This window comes from Taudactylus pleione, unplaced genomic scaffold (genome assembly GCF_031769625.1).
Source record: "Taudactylus pleione unplaced genomic scaffold, aTauple2 ptg000578l, whole genome shotgun sequence".
In the NCBI taxonomy this organism is placed as follows: domain Eukaryota; kingdom Metazoa; phylum Chordata; class Amphibia; order Anura; family Myobatrachidae; genus Taudactylus; species Taudactylus pleione.
Genome location: NW_028284980.1, coordinates 470480 through 488248, shown reverse-complemented (window position 1 = coordinate 488248; position 17769 = coordinate 470480). Strand labels below are relative to the sequence as shown.

The following is a 17769-nucleotide window of genomic DNA, read 5'->3' as shown; positions in this document are numbered from 1 at the left end:
CATCCACCTCTGATTACTCACTGTAGTGATCTGTACCTTCCATTTCTTCACATAAACTTTCACAGAAGAAAGTGGAGAAGGTGGCTTCTGGAGAGTGAATACTGAAGACTCAGAAAACATCTCCAGTGTTAAACTGTATGAGGGAACTCAACCTTCTCCATCTAATGAGATTGAAATTATATTTGCACTGCCCTGTATATACTATTCATTGATCTGGAAAGCTATCTCAGCAGGGCAGGCGTGGAGGAAGAGTAGAACTATAGATCACAGTACACAATGGGATCAGAGATCTTGGGCCAGAGTGCATGGGAAAGTTGGAATTGGAAAATAAAATATAAAGCCTCTCTCTTAGGAGAGGCAGGAAATTCAGCATGAAAGTTCACACAGCAGTGGTTCAAGTAAAGACTGAACTTAAATTAAGTATCATTACTAGAATTAAGATATTAGATGGAGGCAAGTGAGATTAGAGTGGTGATGGGACAGTTGACAGTTGGTGAATGATTATTGGACGTATCGGGGGTTGGCTAGTGAAACCCATGCTCTCGCAAGCACTTTGTGTGCCTCTTTTGGTCATGGACTGTTTGTGGGCATCTCTGTACAAATCCCAGGCACATCTGCATGGTAGATTGGTGGTCCATAAGTACAATTAGTTCTCCATCTTTGGTATTAATATAGTTGTCATAACCCCTATTCCAGTTATCGTGATACATCACTGAAATGGTTTCCCAGCGCAGATACAGTCAGGTGCATAAATATTGGGACATTGACAGAATTTTCATATTTTGGCCTCTATTCACCACCACAATGGCTTTGAAATGAAACAAACAAGATGTGCTTTAACTGCAGACTTTCAGATTTAATTGAGGGTAATTACATCCAAATCAGGTGAACGGTGTAGGAATGACAACGGTTTCTATATGTGCCTCCCACTTTTTAAGGGGCCAAAAGTAATGGGACTATCAACTCAAAAGCTATTTCATGGACAGGTGTGGGCTATTCCCTTGTTATTTCATTATCAGTTAAGCAGGTAAAAGGTCTGGAGTTGATTCTAGGTGTGACATTTGCATTTGGAATCAGTTGCTGTCGACTCTCAATATGAGATCCAAAGAGCTGACACTATCAGTGAAGCAAGCCATCATTAGGCTGAAAAATTAAAACAAACCCATCAGAGAGATAGCAAAAACATTAGGTGTGGCCAAATCAACTGTTTGGAACATTCTTAAAAAGAAAGAACGCACCGGGAAATAATTCTTCTGTCATCCACCACAGTTGTTTTCCGTGGTCTTCCGGGTCTTTTGGTGTTGCTGAGCTCTCCGGTGCTAAGGGGTGTGCAGGTGCACAACCTATATGCATGCCAACAGTTAAAGACACATATATACACAGACACATATATACAGCTACACAAAAAGTTTCACAAACACACACACATATATAAATGAATATATTTTTTTTTACACCGACACTATTGTACAGACACATATATACAGCTGCACAGACATATCTGCACACACACACATTTATATATATCAGCCATAACCTTACAGGTGAATAACATTAATTATCTTGTTACAATGGTACCTGTCAATGGGTGGAGTATATTAGGCAACAAGTGAGCCGTCAGTTCTTGAAGTTGATGGGGTTTATTTACAAAGTGTCTGGTTGTAAATCCGGGTGTTTCTGATCATATTTATGACTATGCCCAATATTTAAAAGGGCAATGCTTTTAGTAGCCGTGTCTTGCTAGGAAAAGCATCACCCTTTTACATATCGGGCATAAAAATGATCAGAATAGACCCCGAACTTTGAAGTAGGAAAAATGGACAAGCGTTAGAATCTCAGTAACTTTGACAAGCGTCAAATTGTGATGTTTAGACGACTAGGTCAGAGCATTTCTAAAACGGCAGCTCTTCCAGTATGCAGTGCTTAGAACTTACCAGAAGTGGTCCAAGGAAGGACAGACAGTAAACCAGCAACATGGTCATATGCGCCAAGGCTTATTAATGCGCATGTGGGATGAAGGCTAGCCTGTCTGGTCCTATCACACAGAAAAGCTACTGTAGCACAAATTGAGCAGGGGACCAGAATCAGAAGCTGTGCTGGCTTTTTCACAGAACACATGAAATTGCCATTGAGGCCAAAAGCAGGGAAGAAATGAGGAGATAGTGTCGGTCCCAGCTAATAAGACCTGTGGCAGTCGTAGGCATCATCGAAAAAAGGAGTCTGTTTCAGAGAAATCCCTCATTTGTTTGATAGGCGGCCTCAACAGTGGCCTCCTTAGGTGACGACACCTGTGGTAGCTCTCTACAGCTGCCTAGTGGTAGCGCCGCTGCTGCATCCAAGGATGCTAACAGCATCCATCTCTGAATCAGGACCAGAGTACACCCCTGCAACATGCCCGCAAAACTCCCATACAGGGGCCTGTGTGCAGCCTTATGGGCCCTCTCCTCTTCAGCAGAGCAGTAGACTGTGGCTTTGTGCCTGAGTCTACTGCACATGCGCAGGTCTCCGGGAACATGGCGTCCGTGACTTATTTCTGGGGACATCTTTACTGAATATGTGCAAATCACTGGGAAAATGTCCACAGCGTCATTTTCCTGGTGATTAAATTCTATAGAACTGGTCAACGTGGTACTCCTCTGGAGAGGTAAATATAATTTTTATATGAGTGCAAGATGTTCAGTGTGGGCCCCCCTGCACCCCGGGGCCTGTGTGCAGCGCACACCCTGCATCCATTATAGATACGCCAATGCTCCCATAACATGCCTATCAGATGGAAGATCTTTGTGCATCTGCATAGCCACCTCCCAGTCACCGCCCAGGAACACCTATCATTTTCCAGAGTCTATGCATCTCAATTTATCCTGCATCTCTGTGCACACTGCACAGAGGGCCTGATTCAGACCCGCTCACGAGCGCAGGACGCTCGCAAGCGGGTCGATTGTGCCCTACTGCGCATGCGCACGACGGAGGGAGCTCCATCGTGCGCATGCGCGAGACCCGGCGAGCGATGGGCCTCCCATGGGAACGCCTACCGTCTGAAGCCGGCCCCACTGACATCATTAGTGATGTCAGTGGGAGTGATTTTGGCTCTGATAGAACCAAAATCACTCCAGGGCTTGCGGCAGCGAGACCCTACTGCAGGGTCTCCGTAGCAAGCCCGATGGTTGCGATGGTCAAGACCATCGCGACCATCATCATGGACGCTCGCATATGCTGTGGGTGGTCACCCACAGCTATGCAAGCGGCCAGGAGGCCGCTCCAAGTTGAGGGAGGAGGGCCCTGATTGAGAGTGAGCGCTCTGGTCAGAGCGTTCAGCTCTGAATCAGGCCCAGAGACCAAGTGACGCATACACGGTGCAACTTTAGAGATTTAGACGGATGCACAGTCGCAAAAAAACATCAGCATTGTACCCAACTCAGCCCCTACATGTGGTTATATAGCATCAAAAATATATCACTAAAAGCAGTAGACAATCAATTACTTCTAGCCAGTCACTAGGAATTCCCTTCCCTGTATTAAACCTTTGGCATTATACAATGACACAAGGCTAATAACAACATAACTGTATAAATCACTCTGAAATGTCCTTATTTATCAACAAATGTAATCATGCAGTATTATATTATATTGTATTTGTACAAGCCTTGGTAACATCTGACTTTGTCCTATTACCCATATTTGCCTACTTTTGAAAAGTAGTTTCAGGGAGAGTACACACTATAGTAAAAAGTGCGGCGCTAGATGTCTGACACCACCCAAAAGGCGTGTCTAGATCCACCTATGGGCGTATCTGTTGCCAATTGGGTGTGTTCTGGACCAAATTAAATTACAATTACTTTATGTAAATACTTGGCATGTGATACCAAAATATTCTGTATTGCTGACATGGAGGCAAATTATGGCCCTCATTCAGAGCCATTGGCTATTTGCGGTCGTTCGTTTTCTAAAAAGGGGTGGCTATTCAAATGAACCGTTCGCACTTTGCGGACTGTTCACGCTTCTAAGTCTGAACGAGCGAGCAAAACATGCGAACGTAAATTTGAAAAATACGCCCCCTGGCCGCTCGCACCATACGTCATATCCGCTATTTATTAGATTAATCGAGTACATCGACCAGCGTATGAACTGCTCGCTATTCTTGTGGTTGGTTTTTTCAACCACTATTTTGCGAGCAGTTCTGAGTTAAAAAAAAACAAGTGACGTGGTCAATGACGCTGCTGGATTAATTATGCACTCCCTTAAAACGCCCGTTTTGACCTTTAAGCACGCCTGCGATCGGATTTCCACTCCCCGTTTTCAAGCACCTTCCCCTGTTACCACCCACATACGCCTCATTCTGTCACTCAAAATAGCAGGCATTCGCTATTTTGCGAACACATGAATTTTGACCGCACTGACTGGTTCGCGCACGCGTATAGCGATCCGTACGCATGCGCAGTTGGGCAAACATCGCTCGGAGCGAACGAGCTGCCGCTTATGAGTGGCTCTGAATTAGGCCCTATGTCAGTACATTCCCATAGACACGGGCATAAGAGGGCCTTGCAAAAGGAAATGTGGACAAAATAAGAATCTGTTCCCCCACAACGATTCTAATTAAAATTCTTCAATAGATGACCACACAAATATAATAACACATCTTACTATATGCTGACACCCTAGCCCCCCCACTGACATTAATATGTCTCTTCTCTGCCACACTGACATTACTAGATCTCCCCCTACCACATTAACATTATCAGATCCCCCACACACACATAAACATTCACATTAATAGATTCCACCACCCACAAACATGCACACACACACACATTCCCCTCACCTCACCTCTCCTGCAGCACTGACACTGACCACAACAGATATAAAGGAGATTTTTTTGGCTCAGCCTCTGAATTGTGAAACACTCACACACAGCTCCTCGGGCTCAGACAGCTCAGCATCAGCTCCTCCTCCATGTGTCCTCCTCGGGCTCAGACAGCTCAGCATCAGCTCCTCCTCCATGTGTCCTCCTCGGGCTCAGACAGCTCAGCATCAGCTCCTCCTCCATGTGTCCTCCTCGGGCTCAGACAGCTCAGCATCAGCTCCTCCTCCATGTGTTCTCCTCGGCTCAGACAGCTCAGCATCAGCTCCTCCTCCATGTGTTCTCCTCGGGCTCAGACAGCTCAGCATCAGCTCCTCCTCCATGTGTCCTCCTCGGGCTCAGACAGCTCAGCATCAGCTCCTCCTCCATGTGACCTCCTCGGGCTCAGACAGCTCAGCATCAGCTCCTCATCCATGTGTCCTCCTCGGGCTCAGACAGCTCAGCATCAGCTCCTCCTCCATGTGTCCTCCTCGGGCTCAGACAGCTCAGCATCAGCTCCTCCTCCATGTGTCCTCCTCGGGAATGGCTGGGCAGAGAATGCTGGGAGCATCAGTCTATCCCAGTAGTCTGTGTGAACTTTGGCTGGTGAGTCAGCTGCTCTGTGCAGGGGTGGACCCAGGAGGGATCTCTCTGTAGTAAACGGACTCCCTGACCCTGCGTCTACATCTGGACTCGCGCATGCGCAGTCCGGACTTTCTGCAGCGCTGTGAGGAAAGCGGGGGATTACATCTAGTTTGCGGGGGTAGCGGGAGCTCCCACCTCAATTCGGGAGGCTCCTGCGGAATTTGGGAGGGTAGGCAAGCATTCTATTACCTGATATATGTTTGTTTCTCTTTCAGCTCTCCTCAGTCTGTGGATGGATTTGACTAGTGGGATGATTAATATTCAGCTGATCCCTCAGTATCCAGTGATCCAGGAATCTGTCACCCTGAGTGTTACTGAGATCACTGGGAGTATTGTGTCTGTCACTTGGTATAAAGGACTAAACACCAGTGCTGGGGATCAAATCCTCACATATATTCCTGATGTTACTCCCTCACTAATTCCTGGGCCTCAGTACTTCCCTCGGGCCAGGCCTTTACCTAATGGCTCATTACTGATCTCAGATCTCCATATAACAGACAGCGGTGATTACACAGTGCAAATACAGACAGAGAAACCACAAGAACAAGCCTCTGTGACCCTGTCTATGGTGAGTAACGTGTAGTCACTGTGCCAGGCAGATGTGTGATGAATAATCAGAGCCGTAACTAGACTTTTTGGTGCCCTGTGCCAGAAAGAGCATTGGTGCCCCCCTCATTTTTCAAAGGGACAAAATGCACCCAAAAAAGGGCCATGGCTTCATGGGGAAGGGCAAGGGAAGAGATAGGAAAGGCCAGGAGATGCTGGGGATGAAATAAGAGGAAGCTACAAGCAAGAATGATAATAAACAGAAATTTGACAGGCCCAAACAGCGCCCCTTGACCTGTGGTGCCCTGTGCGATGGCACCGGCCACACTACGCTAGCTATGGCCCTGTGAATAATGATTGGTGCCTTCTCTGTGTGCGGCTGCTGGGTACAGTGGTAGCTCCAGCTCTGCATATGTATATATTACATCAGCCCTTACTACTAGGCTGGAAATCATAGAGTGGGACAAGCAGGCCCAGATTAACAATTCGGCAGATGGGACTACAGCCCCAGGCTTCCACATAAAACTAGGCCAATCATAATGACAGCATGATGATCAGTCACCCAGCTGGCCACATGGTCATCCATAAATCAGAAGTAATAAAATTGTGTTTGTATTTTCCTCACAAAATTATGCAATTTTTCTGCTTATATGTATTTAGGGAGACATTGGGGCTGATAGTGAAGGAATGTACACTCCTACATGTTACTGGCCACACCCACAAAGCACTGGCCACACCTCCTCCACTTTATGGGGTCTATTTACTAAGCTTTGGAGAGAGATAAAGAGGATGGAGATAAAGTACCAGCCAATCAGCTCCTAACTGCCATTTTTCAAACACAGCCTGTGACATGGCAGTTAGGAGCTGATTGCCTGGTACTTTATCTCCATCCAAGGCTTAGTAAATAGACCCCCTAAGACTCAACTGCCACTCTTTGACCATCTGAAAGGTTGGGATGCAATCTCGGTCTGACAATGATGGGTCTTTCTCCTCATTGGTGAGAGACACTCTCGGCCTCATGCAGAATTTTACTTACATCTGTTCTGTTAGTGTAAAATATGCTTTCTGTATTGTAAATGCGCTCCAAAAAATACATACATATACAACTATATCACCTCTAAAGTCCGTATGACTGGAGAGGTGAAACAGGTTCAGGGGTAAATGCAGAAATATGACAGTGGGGATATTTATATTTATATTTATATATATATATATATATAAACACACAAAGAAATGCCCTTAACCTGCGCTCAGCTTTATTAGTATATAATAAATGGCTACAAAACGTCTAAAACAGTCCCCCTGTTAGTAGGGGCTAGAACACAATATTTTATAGAGTAGTATAGAAGATGTGCCCCAAAGAAAACAAATAACGAATTGTTCACTTCAATTAAATATATAAAAAAAAGTCCAATATAAAATAAGCTCGTAATCCAATTTGCAGTATTATAAATTCTAAGAAGAGATGGATCCTACGGCCGACTTGTGCACTTTATGTATACTAAAAACTTCAGTGTGGCTTTTCTCCCATACAATTGGATTTTCTTAATATGAAGAAAAACTCCTTATCTTCTTAAGGAGATAAATATCTAAAAATAAACCCTTGCACCAAGAATACACCCAAAGAAGGCCCAAAGGCCACCATTAATATAAAAATATTTATTATACATAAAATCTTTTTCAATCAACAGTATACAGCCAGATAGAATTCAGAGTTGTATTGAAATAAAATAATATCACACCTCAATATGTATAACGCCCTTATATAGGGTAGATAGCACACACCCTTATATATACATAAATATATATATGGAGATGGAAAATTGCAGCACCAAAAGAGGTAGAAACTCTTACACTGATTTATAAAAAAAAAGGTTTTTTTCCATAATTGTATACACAAATTAATGTATAGAGGCCCTGATTCAGAGCCGGACGCTCTGAAAGAGCACTCGCTCTAAATCAGGGCGTTTTTTTTTTGTGTGACCACCCACAGCTATAGCGAGCGGCCAGGATGATGGTCACGATGGTCAAGACCATCGTGACCATCGGGCTTGCGATGAGACCCTTGTGGTAGGGTGTCGTGGCCGCAAGCCCCAGAGAGATTTCGGCTCTAACAGAGCCGGAATCTGTCCACTAACATCACTCATGATGTCAGTGGGGCCGCCCCCAAATGGCAGGCGTTCACATGAGAACGCCTCCGTTTGGGCAGCCACCCCCCGGTCCATCCACCAAAGGGGGCGAGCTGTCACTTAACACCGACAGCTCGCCCCCTTTGTTGCGAGACCCGGATCGACGGATTTCCCGTCGCTAGCCGGGTCTCGCGCATGCGGACAACGGAGCCGGCCACTATCGACCCGGTTGCGAGCGCTCAGTGCTTGCGACCGGATCTGAATCAGGCCCAGAGACCAATGGGAAAGAAAACCTGTATAGATGGTGAGCTACCTGTATACAGCACTCCCCAGCAATAAAGGTGTCGGCTCAATCAGAAGTGCAACACTGGAGATCTGTTGCTGACGGAAACATACAATAATTAAATCTGCATTTGAGCGCCCAATGTCTTGTATATCTTATGTGTATACAAAAAGGAATATTCAATTCCATGTAATAAGGTAATTATTTCAAAGTGCAATATGTGCTAATGTGCAAAAAATGTGATAAAACTCTAATAATCTTTGGTATTTTGTGTATTCGAAAATTATACTACATTCATACCATAGAGTGCATCATGCAAAAAAAGTAGTACATAATAGACTTTTCTTAATGCTTTTAAAGTGCACCATGTTTATGTATACATTAGTAAATGCAACAATATACCCTTAAGTATCTAAAACAATGATAAAAATAATTGTTTATATCAGTGCATTGTGCAAAAAAGGTGCATACTAGAATTTCACAGCACCTATCATTTTGTGCAGCAATACTATCACCTATTAATATATATAAATATGCAAAAAATGGATACACAATTACTTTGAGCTAAAAGAGCAATTTAATAAGACAATATCTAGACATAAGAGGTGGAGTAGACAATAAGTCAACATGCATTGGACATTTTTTTTAACCACTTGCCTGGCACGGTCGTATCAGATACGACCATACCAGACTGGGCTTTCCCTGACTTGGTCGTATCTGATCTGATACAACTAGTCAGAAATGCCCTGTGGGTGGCTGTTGGAGGAGAATGTTCCTGCAGCCACCAGCCCCAGAGGGACCTCCACGGTCCCTCTGCAACTACATTTTCTAATCGTTTCTGCTGATCACTGCTGGGCACAGGGATCAGCCAGCCCGGCGCCTGCTCCCCTCTACGCACACACCCGGTGCTGCTCCTGGCAGATGCCGGGTTAGTGAACTAAATGGAGCCTCTGCTCCTATGTAAGCCCCGTGCAGCCTCTGCCTGCTCCCTCCCAGCCACTCGCTCGCCTCTTCACTGATCAGCTCGGCGCTGCTCCTTGCAGATGCCGGGCTGTTGCTATGAAAGGAGCCTGTGCTCCTGTGGTAATGAATATATAGCCGCTGGCCCCCTGATTAGACCTGGCGCTGCTCCACGCAGACGCCGGGTTATAAGACTGAATGGAGCCTGTGCTCCTGTGTAACCCCAGCGTGGCTACTCGCAGATGCCGGGGTAATGAACACATACACAGCTGCTGCCCCCCCCTGGTTTAGACCTGGCGCTGCTCCTCACAGACGCCGGGTTATTAGAATGAATGAAGCCTGTGCTCCTGTGTAACCATGATGCTGCACTGCCGGGGAAATTCAGTGACTGGAAACTCTGGGCCTGATTCAGACCCGATCGCGAGCGCTGAGCGCTCGAAAGCGGGTCGATGTTGGCCCAGTGCGCAGGCGCACGAGGGAGCCGGCTCAGTCGTGCGCATGCGCGAGACCCGGATAGCGACGGCCAAGGTAGGCGTTCCCATGGGAACGCCTACCATCTGGGGCCGGCCCCACTGACATCACAAGTGATGTCAGTGGGAGTGCTCTCGGCTCTGATAGAGCCGAAAGCACTCCAGGGCTTACGGCAACGAGACCCTACCACAAGGGTCTCATCGCAAGCCGATGGTCGCAATGGTCTTGACCATCGCGACCATCTATTTGGCCACTCGCATAAGCTGTGGGTGGTCACCCACAGCTATGCGAGCAGCCAGGAGGCAGCTCTAAAAAAGAGAAGGACGGCCATTGGCAGGTTACAGTGATTTATCCCCGATCCATCCCTTCTCCCCTGCTTACAGAATATTTGGTGCTCTTGAAGTGTGCTGCTCATTCCTGACTGACACAGATCATATGCTGGCCCCTGAAGTGTGTACTGCTCATCCTTGACCCACACAGATCATACTGTATGATGGCCCCTGAAGTATGCCCAATTCATACCTACACACACTTCTCCTCCTTCTTCTCTTCCAAACAACAGGGGTGGGCAATCCTAAGGATTGTTCACTCCTACCTCTCCATATCTTCCCAGCAACAGGGGTGGACAAACCTATGAGGATTATTCACCTCATGATATTGGTGACATAGGGCCTGATTCAGACCCACTCGCAAGCGGCTGTCCGCTCACAAGTGGGTCGATGTTGTGCACTGTGCATGCGCACGACGGCGGGAGCTCCGTCGTGCGCATGCGCCAGACGCGACGAGCGAAGGAAAGTCCTTCGCTCGTTGTGTCTGATCAAACGGGGCGTGCTGTCGATGTTGATTGACAGCACGCCCCCTTTGGTGGGCGTGCCGGGGGCGTGCCTCCTGACGGGGGCGTTCCCAAGGGAACGCCTACCGTCAGAAGCCGGCCCACTGACATCACTAGTGATGTCAGTGGGAGTGATTTTGGCTCTGATAGAGCCAAAATCACTCCGGGCCTTGCGGTTGAAAACCTCAACCGCAGGCTCCGGCTCGCAGTTTCGATGGTCGCGATGGTCACGACCATTGCGGCCATCAAACTGCACACTCGTATAGGCTGTGGGTGATGACCCACAGCTATACGAGCGTCCAGGAGGACGCTCCATAATTATGGAGGGCGGCCCTCATTCAGAGCGTGCGCTCTGCTCAGAGCGTACGGCTCTGAATGAGGGCCATATTGTTGAGAGTCCTGTGATAGTGTAGCTGAGGAGAGAGAGAGATAGACATCAGTGATTGAGATAAGGATACAATTGTTAGATATTACAGTGACTGACACAATTATAAAAAAGTTATAAAAACTGTGATCATCAAAGTACGGTGAAAACCATTATCCATGTATCATCTACAATAAGAGTGCAGCGATGTCCACCAGTGATACAGATTCTGATTCTGGAAGTGACATGTATTCCAGTGATGAAGAATAACTACTTTTGGATGCCACTCACGAAGAGCAAGATCAAGAGGAGGGGCGCCAATTTTGCGCTCTAGACGCGCAAAACTGTGCTCCAGCGCCACCACAATTTCCCTTCATGGGTGAACACCAAGTGACAATAGAAAGTGGAATTCTGGGATATTTCAAATTGTTTTTTGACCTACACTTGGTCGAATTGATTACTGTGGAAACAAATCGGTATGCTGAACGGTGCAACACCACGCCAGTTTTCAAGAAGCAATGATTGGGTCCCAACAAGGGCTGCAGAAATACTGGTATTCTTATCTCTGCTAGTGCTGCAAGGCTTGATACAAAAACCTCTGCTGGAGTGGTACTGGTCTAAGAGGAATGCCCTGGCGACACCATTTTTTGCATCAATAATGTCCCACAGATGGTTTATCTTACTGAAAAAATTCCTACATTTTGTAGATAATCAGGCTGAAGAAAAAGCCCATCCCAACCCCAAACACCAGAAAATATGGCTTGTTTAGTCCTACTTGTCCAAGAGGTTTTCTGAACTACTGACCCCAGAACGAGACTGTCAGGACTTTAACTATTTCAGTACATAAAGACAAACTACACTTGCCGAAAGTTCCACTGTGGTCGTTGGAGGATCTATCCTTGTTACTGGCGCTCATCACATCCAGTGTACAGAGTGTTAAAGTGATCATCTGTTTCTTAGGTGTCGTCAGGTTGTTGGATTCCTTGATTGCTTATTATTCCAAACCTGATTCTATTTGGGTCACATGTTCTGAACTTCCTATGGATCACAGACCTCTAGTATAAACCCCTGTTACTAACTATGCCTCATATGCCTCAACTATGTCTGTGCAACGTTACTTTCAGGTCTTCCTTAAACTCTGCCAGATCCCCGCTGTGCCTGGTGTATGCTGTGGACCTCGCTACATTCCTGCTCGTGTTCCGGTTCAAGTTCTGATACATGTTATCAGCTGCACTACAGAGCTCAGCATTGCCATTGTTTTTCCGTTGTTATCCTGCTCTATTACTGCTATTCCATTCTACGCTACACTATTTGGTTTACTTGTTATTATTGACTCATACGGACACTGGGGTTACTTCTTCTACAGTTGTCAACTGCACTGTTACAGTCTATCCTACCAGGACCGCATTATGCCTCAGGGCTCAACCCCACTCCGGACCTTCATTACCCCGCAGGGCTCAACCCTGCTCCGGACCTTCATCCTGCCGCAGGGCTCAACCCTGCTCCAGGCCTTCATCACATCGCAGGACTCAACCATGTTCCGGACCCTCATCACATCTCAGGGCTCAACCCTGTTCCGGACCCTCGTCACATCTCAGGGCTCAACCCAGTTCTGGACCCTCATCACGTCTCAGGGCTCAACCGCATTCCGGACCCTCATCACGTCTCAGGGCTCAACCCTGTTCCGGATCCTCATTACATCTCAGGGCTTAACCTCATTCCGGATCTTGTTACATCTCAGGGATCAACATTGTTCCGGACCTCCGTCACGCTACAGGGCTCAACCCTGTTATTGACCTCCATTCTATCCTGAGGCCCTAGCCTTGTGTTGAACTCGGGGTTCCACCCCACACCAGTTCAATGTGTACTTTGAACTTTGTTTCTCACAGGGGCATTCCCCTGCACCTGTTAGTGCATGTCATGAACTTTGTGTTATTGAGATTTAATGTGGAACTTTGCCATATAGCTTTTGTTCTTGAATTCTTGTTCTTCTATTTACTTTTTTTTCGTGTCAGTGATATTTCATGAAAAAGTCATTCCTAAAACCACCTCAGTTTATATTTTCTAGTAAGCCTGACTCTTCCCAGGAGCCTCAAGTGTCTATAGCTGTGACAGAGACATCTCCATTGCTGAAAGTCTACTGCTGTACAAAGGCAGACTGGGGTGGAAGCAGTATATTCCAAGTTAAATATCCAGATTTGGAAAAATGTACATGCTGTGTGAAGCAAAATCAGGATACATTTGGCACCAGCATTATATATACAGGCAAAGGGACTATAGTGGACACATAATACCAAGGTTTACCATTATCTGTGCAAATAGTAATGAGTCTATTGAAACCCTTACTCAATAAGGGATATTGCTTCACAACAGACAATTTTTATACATCCCCTCTATTGGCCGATATATTGCTGACCTATCGGACTGACCTGAAAAGATGCCCCTGAAGCACTGAAGAAGAAAAAACTGCAAAAGGGAGATATTGTAGGCTTTCAACGGGGAAAAGTGTGTGTGATGAGGTGGAGACATAAAAAAAAGATGTCTGTATCATATCTACAGTCCACAACATAGAACTTGTAGAAATTGAAAAATCCTACACAACCAAAATCAAACCACAGGCTGTTATTGATTATAATTTGACAATAGGTGGGGAAGACCGTGCAGACCAGCACATTACTAATTATCCCATAAGCCGTAAAAGGGGTAAGAAATTTTATATCAAAATATTTACCCACCTATTAGACCAAGCAATTTGGAATGCTTACATCCTGTTTAAAAAAAATGGAGGTGGTAAAACCCACCTATAATTTAGACTGGAGCTAATAGAGAATCACCACACAGCAGAGACCTGCACAACAAAACGTGGCCGGCCACCACCTAGCCCAAACCGCTTACAGCTAACAGAGAGGCACTTCCCAGAGTATGTCCCTACTACAGAAACAGACAATGCAGCCAGAAAATGTGCTGTTTGCTGCTCTAAGAGAGATGAAAGTGGCAAAAAAATACGCAAAGAGACACGGTTCTACTGCATAGAGTGCGACGTTGGACTTTGTGCTGTGCCTTGTTTCAAAGACTTTCATACTGAAAAAAATGTCTAAATGTTCCATTACACTGAAAACTACTGTTACATGAGTTTTATATAAGTCTTAAATAGTTTAAAAGTGTTTAAAGTTCAAGTTCATGAATTTGAAAAAAAATAGCTATTTTATGGTATACAGTGTACTATGGGCCTGATTCAGAGCCACTCGTAAGCGGCAGCTCGTTCGCTCTGAGCGATGTTTGCCCAACTGCGCATGCGTATGGATCGTTATACGCATGCGCGAACCAGTCAGTGCGGCCGAAATTCATGTGCTTGCAAAATAGCGAATGCCTGCTAATTTGAGTGACAGAAAGAGGCGTATGTGGGTGGTAACAGGGGAAGGTGCTTGAAAACGGGGAGTGGAGATCCGATCGCAGGCGTGCTTAAAGGTCAAAACGGGCATTTTATGGGTGTGCATATTTAAAACAGCAGCGTCATTGACCACGTCACTGGGTTTTTTTTAAGCCAGAACTGCTCGCAAAATTGTGGTAGCAAAAACCAACCACAAGAATAGCGAGCAGTTCATACCCTGTTCGATGTACTCGATTAATCTAATAAATAGCGGACAGGACGTAGGATGCGAGCGGCCAGGGGGCGTAGTTTCCCAAAAAACGACCGCAAGTTTTGTACGCTCGTTCAGACCTAGAGGCGTGAACAGACCGCAAACAGCGAACGGTTCATTTGAATAGCCACCCCTATTTTCTGGACGAGCGAGCGCTAATTGCGTCCGGCTCTGAATCAGGCCCTATGTTTCAAAATAGAAAAAAAAAACAGAAAAAAAAAGATTTTCTTTCATAAAATTGTGTTGAATAAGTTTTAACTAGATGTTCTTGACCTAATTCAATCATAAAAAACCCGACAATTTCGGAGCTGTTTTTGGGAAAAGAATTTGCCCGTTAAGTGGTTAAAAAAATAAATTAATTAATAATATACTGTACATAACACATCACATGAAGTATATAAAAATGGCTTATCAGGTAAAACAATGGTAAGTTCATGAAAGGTGAGAGAAGTCTCCAACGCGTTTTATCCGGGTAACAGACTTCTTGAAGAAGGAAGCACAGGTACATACAGAAAATAATCAAATGAACATAAAAGATCCCAGCACTCCTCTTGCTTGTCAGTCCACTGCAGTGGCTTGCAGCAACAATCAGCCATGCTCTCGCAGCATAGCCCTTTGTCCCTGGCACTACAGCCACTTAGGCCTACTAATTGGCTGCTTGCCGGCATCAGTGCATGGAAGACTAGGTGAATGGGGGGTTCAGAATCCTCCTCTGCTGCTGATTTCATGCTGGCTCTGGGTGACATAGAAAACCCGGAATTCCATATTTCCACTTTGAGCTGTGCAGCCGTGAAAACCCGAAGTTCCAAACTGCTGCTGTAGCTGCAGAATATGCTGGTCTTGTTTTCTTCTCCCTTAGGGGTATATTAACTAAAGTGTGGGTTTTTAGAAGTGGAGATATTGCCCATAGCAACCAGTCAGATTCTAGCTATTATCTTCTAGAAGCTGCTAGATAAATGGTAAGTAGAATCTGATTGGTTGCTATGGGCAACATCTCCAATTCAGAAAACCCGCACTTTAGTATATATTTCCCTGCTGATCCCACCAGAATGTGGGCAACTCAGGTGAGAGACCACCCCTCTCACCACAATGTAATATAAAAAAAAATATATACACTGTATATATATATATATATATATATATATATATATATATATAAATCTCAGTCTGCCGGCACTCAAATAAACCAAACAACTTGCTCCAGTGCACAAGTAACAGAAAATCCAGGATAATGAAAAAACTGTCACTTAGAGTCAATAGTCACCAAAATCCACGTATATATAGTCAAATGTTTTCGGGGTCATAGGCCCGTCCTCAGGACAAAATACATACAACAATAAATTATAAAATATTGTTGTATGTATTTTGTCCTGAGGACGGGGCTGTGACCCCAAAAATGTTTGACTATATATATGTGGATTTTGGTGACTACTGACTCTGAGTGCTTTTTTTTTCATTATCCTATATATATATATATATATATATATATATATATATATATATATATATATATATATATATAATATATATATACACATAGTTATATACACATAGTCCAGTATGCTGCACTCACAATTCAGAGTGTATTATCCAGGGTGCTCCACTACAGGCCGCAAAGTCCAAATAAAAAAAATGGGCACTCACCAATCAGTAGAAAAAATCTCCAATTTATCACTTACAAAGTACATGACTTTGGTCAACATTTCGGTCCCCAAAGGACCTTTGTCAAGACAAGTGAACCACCACAATGCTACCTTAACCAAAGAAGTCCATAGCCCAATGACCCTCCAGTCACCTAAATAGCCACCCCAATTAGTTAAGCACCACCCCCAACACAATACCCGGAAGTAGGAGCATATACATAATACAACAAATCAGTTGTGGCTAATGCCAGTACTTACAATCAAAAATGCATGGCCACCATCAAGTTTTATCGGCAGCAGCTCTGACACATAGTGTCTGTGGCTCATACTGTCCCCAAACATGCAAAGCACGTGGCGCCACGAACCGGAAGTGCCATGCGTTCCACTGCGTGGAACCGCGTGGAACGCACCCCAACCGGAAGTGACGCGGCCAGCCACACTTGGTTGCTAGACAGCGTGCTAAAGCCAATACTGCTAGTGTTAACAATCAGAAATCTATGGCCATCAACAAGAGTGTCAGCAGCCAGCAGCACTCTAGTACATAGTAACCATAAAGCATACTGTAAATGGCGCCGCAAACCGGAGAGCCTTGCGCTCCACAGATTGGAACACATCCCAACCGGAAATTACGCGGCTAGCCATGCACAGTTGCTAGGCAACGCACAAACGCTGCTAGTACTGTCAAATAGCAACAACACAGCCACAGATCTGACTGCTGAAACAACACTGGAAATAGAGCTGATGTAGATCTAATCCTGACATCCATAAGTGACTACACAAATAGGTAATAAAGGACAAGGATATACCTATTGACAAGAACATACACTAAACATATATTACAATAATCATAATAAATAACTGTTTGAAAAAACACAAAAACCCAGAAAAATAAATAAACAATGTGTGCCAGCATAGCTAAGTATTCCACATGTACACGAATATCACATATTTGTGCATGTACATATCATAGAGAACTCATCATCATGGAAAACATATATATGCACATACATGTACACGAATACACATGTACCCACATATACATGCACTTCACCACAAAAAAATGCTATAAGGGTGATATTCATTCAGGCCTCTTGGTGCCACAGTGTCCAACTTGAATATCCATCTGGCCTTCATTTTCTTCAGGAGAAGCTCCCTATCACCACCACGACTCGGTGGGGGTACATGATCTATTAGTATGCAATTTAATGAAGCCGCAGGGTGACCAAGTGCCGCAAAGTGCTTGGCCACTGGCTTATCAGAGTGCTTTGTTTGTAAAGCAGCTCGAATTGTCGATCGGTGGTTAGCCATATGGTCCCTAAACGGTCTTGTTGTCATCCTGACATAATAGAGACCGCACGGGCACATCAAAATATAGATAACAAAGTCCAAAGTGCAATATAACTGATGGCAAATTGCTA

General features: G+C 45.1%; 1 protein-coding gene across 1 annotated transcript in view; it reads left to right on the top strand.

The window, feature by feature from the left end:
• Nucleotides 1-17769, top strand: part of LOC148481515 (pregnancy-specific glycoprotein 22-like) — a 1044890-nt gene that overhangs the window by 612059 nt on the left and 415062 nt on the right. The window contains exon 2 of the mRNA XM_088453299.1: nt 5698-6064. Coding sequence (XP_088309425.1) covers nt 5698-6064 — 367 coding nt within the window. The remainder of the gene's footprint in view (nt 1-5697; nt 6065-17769) is intronic.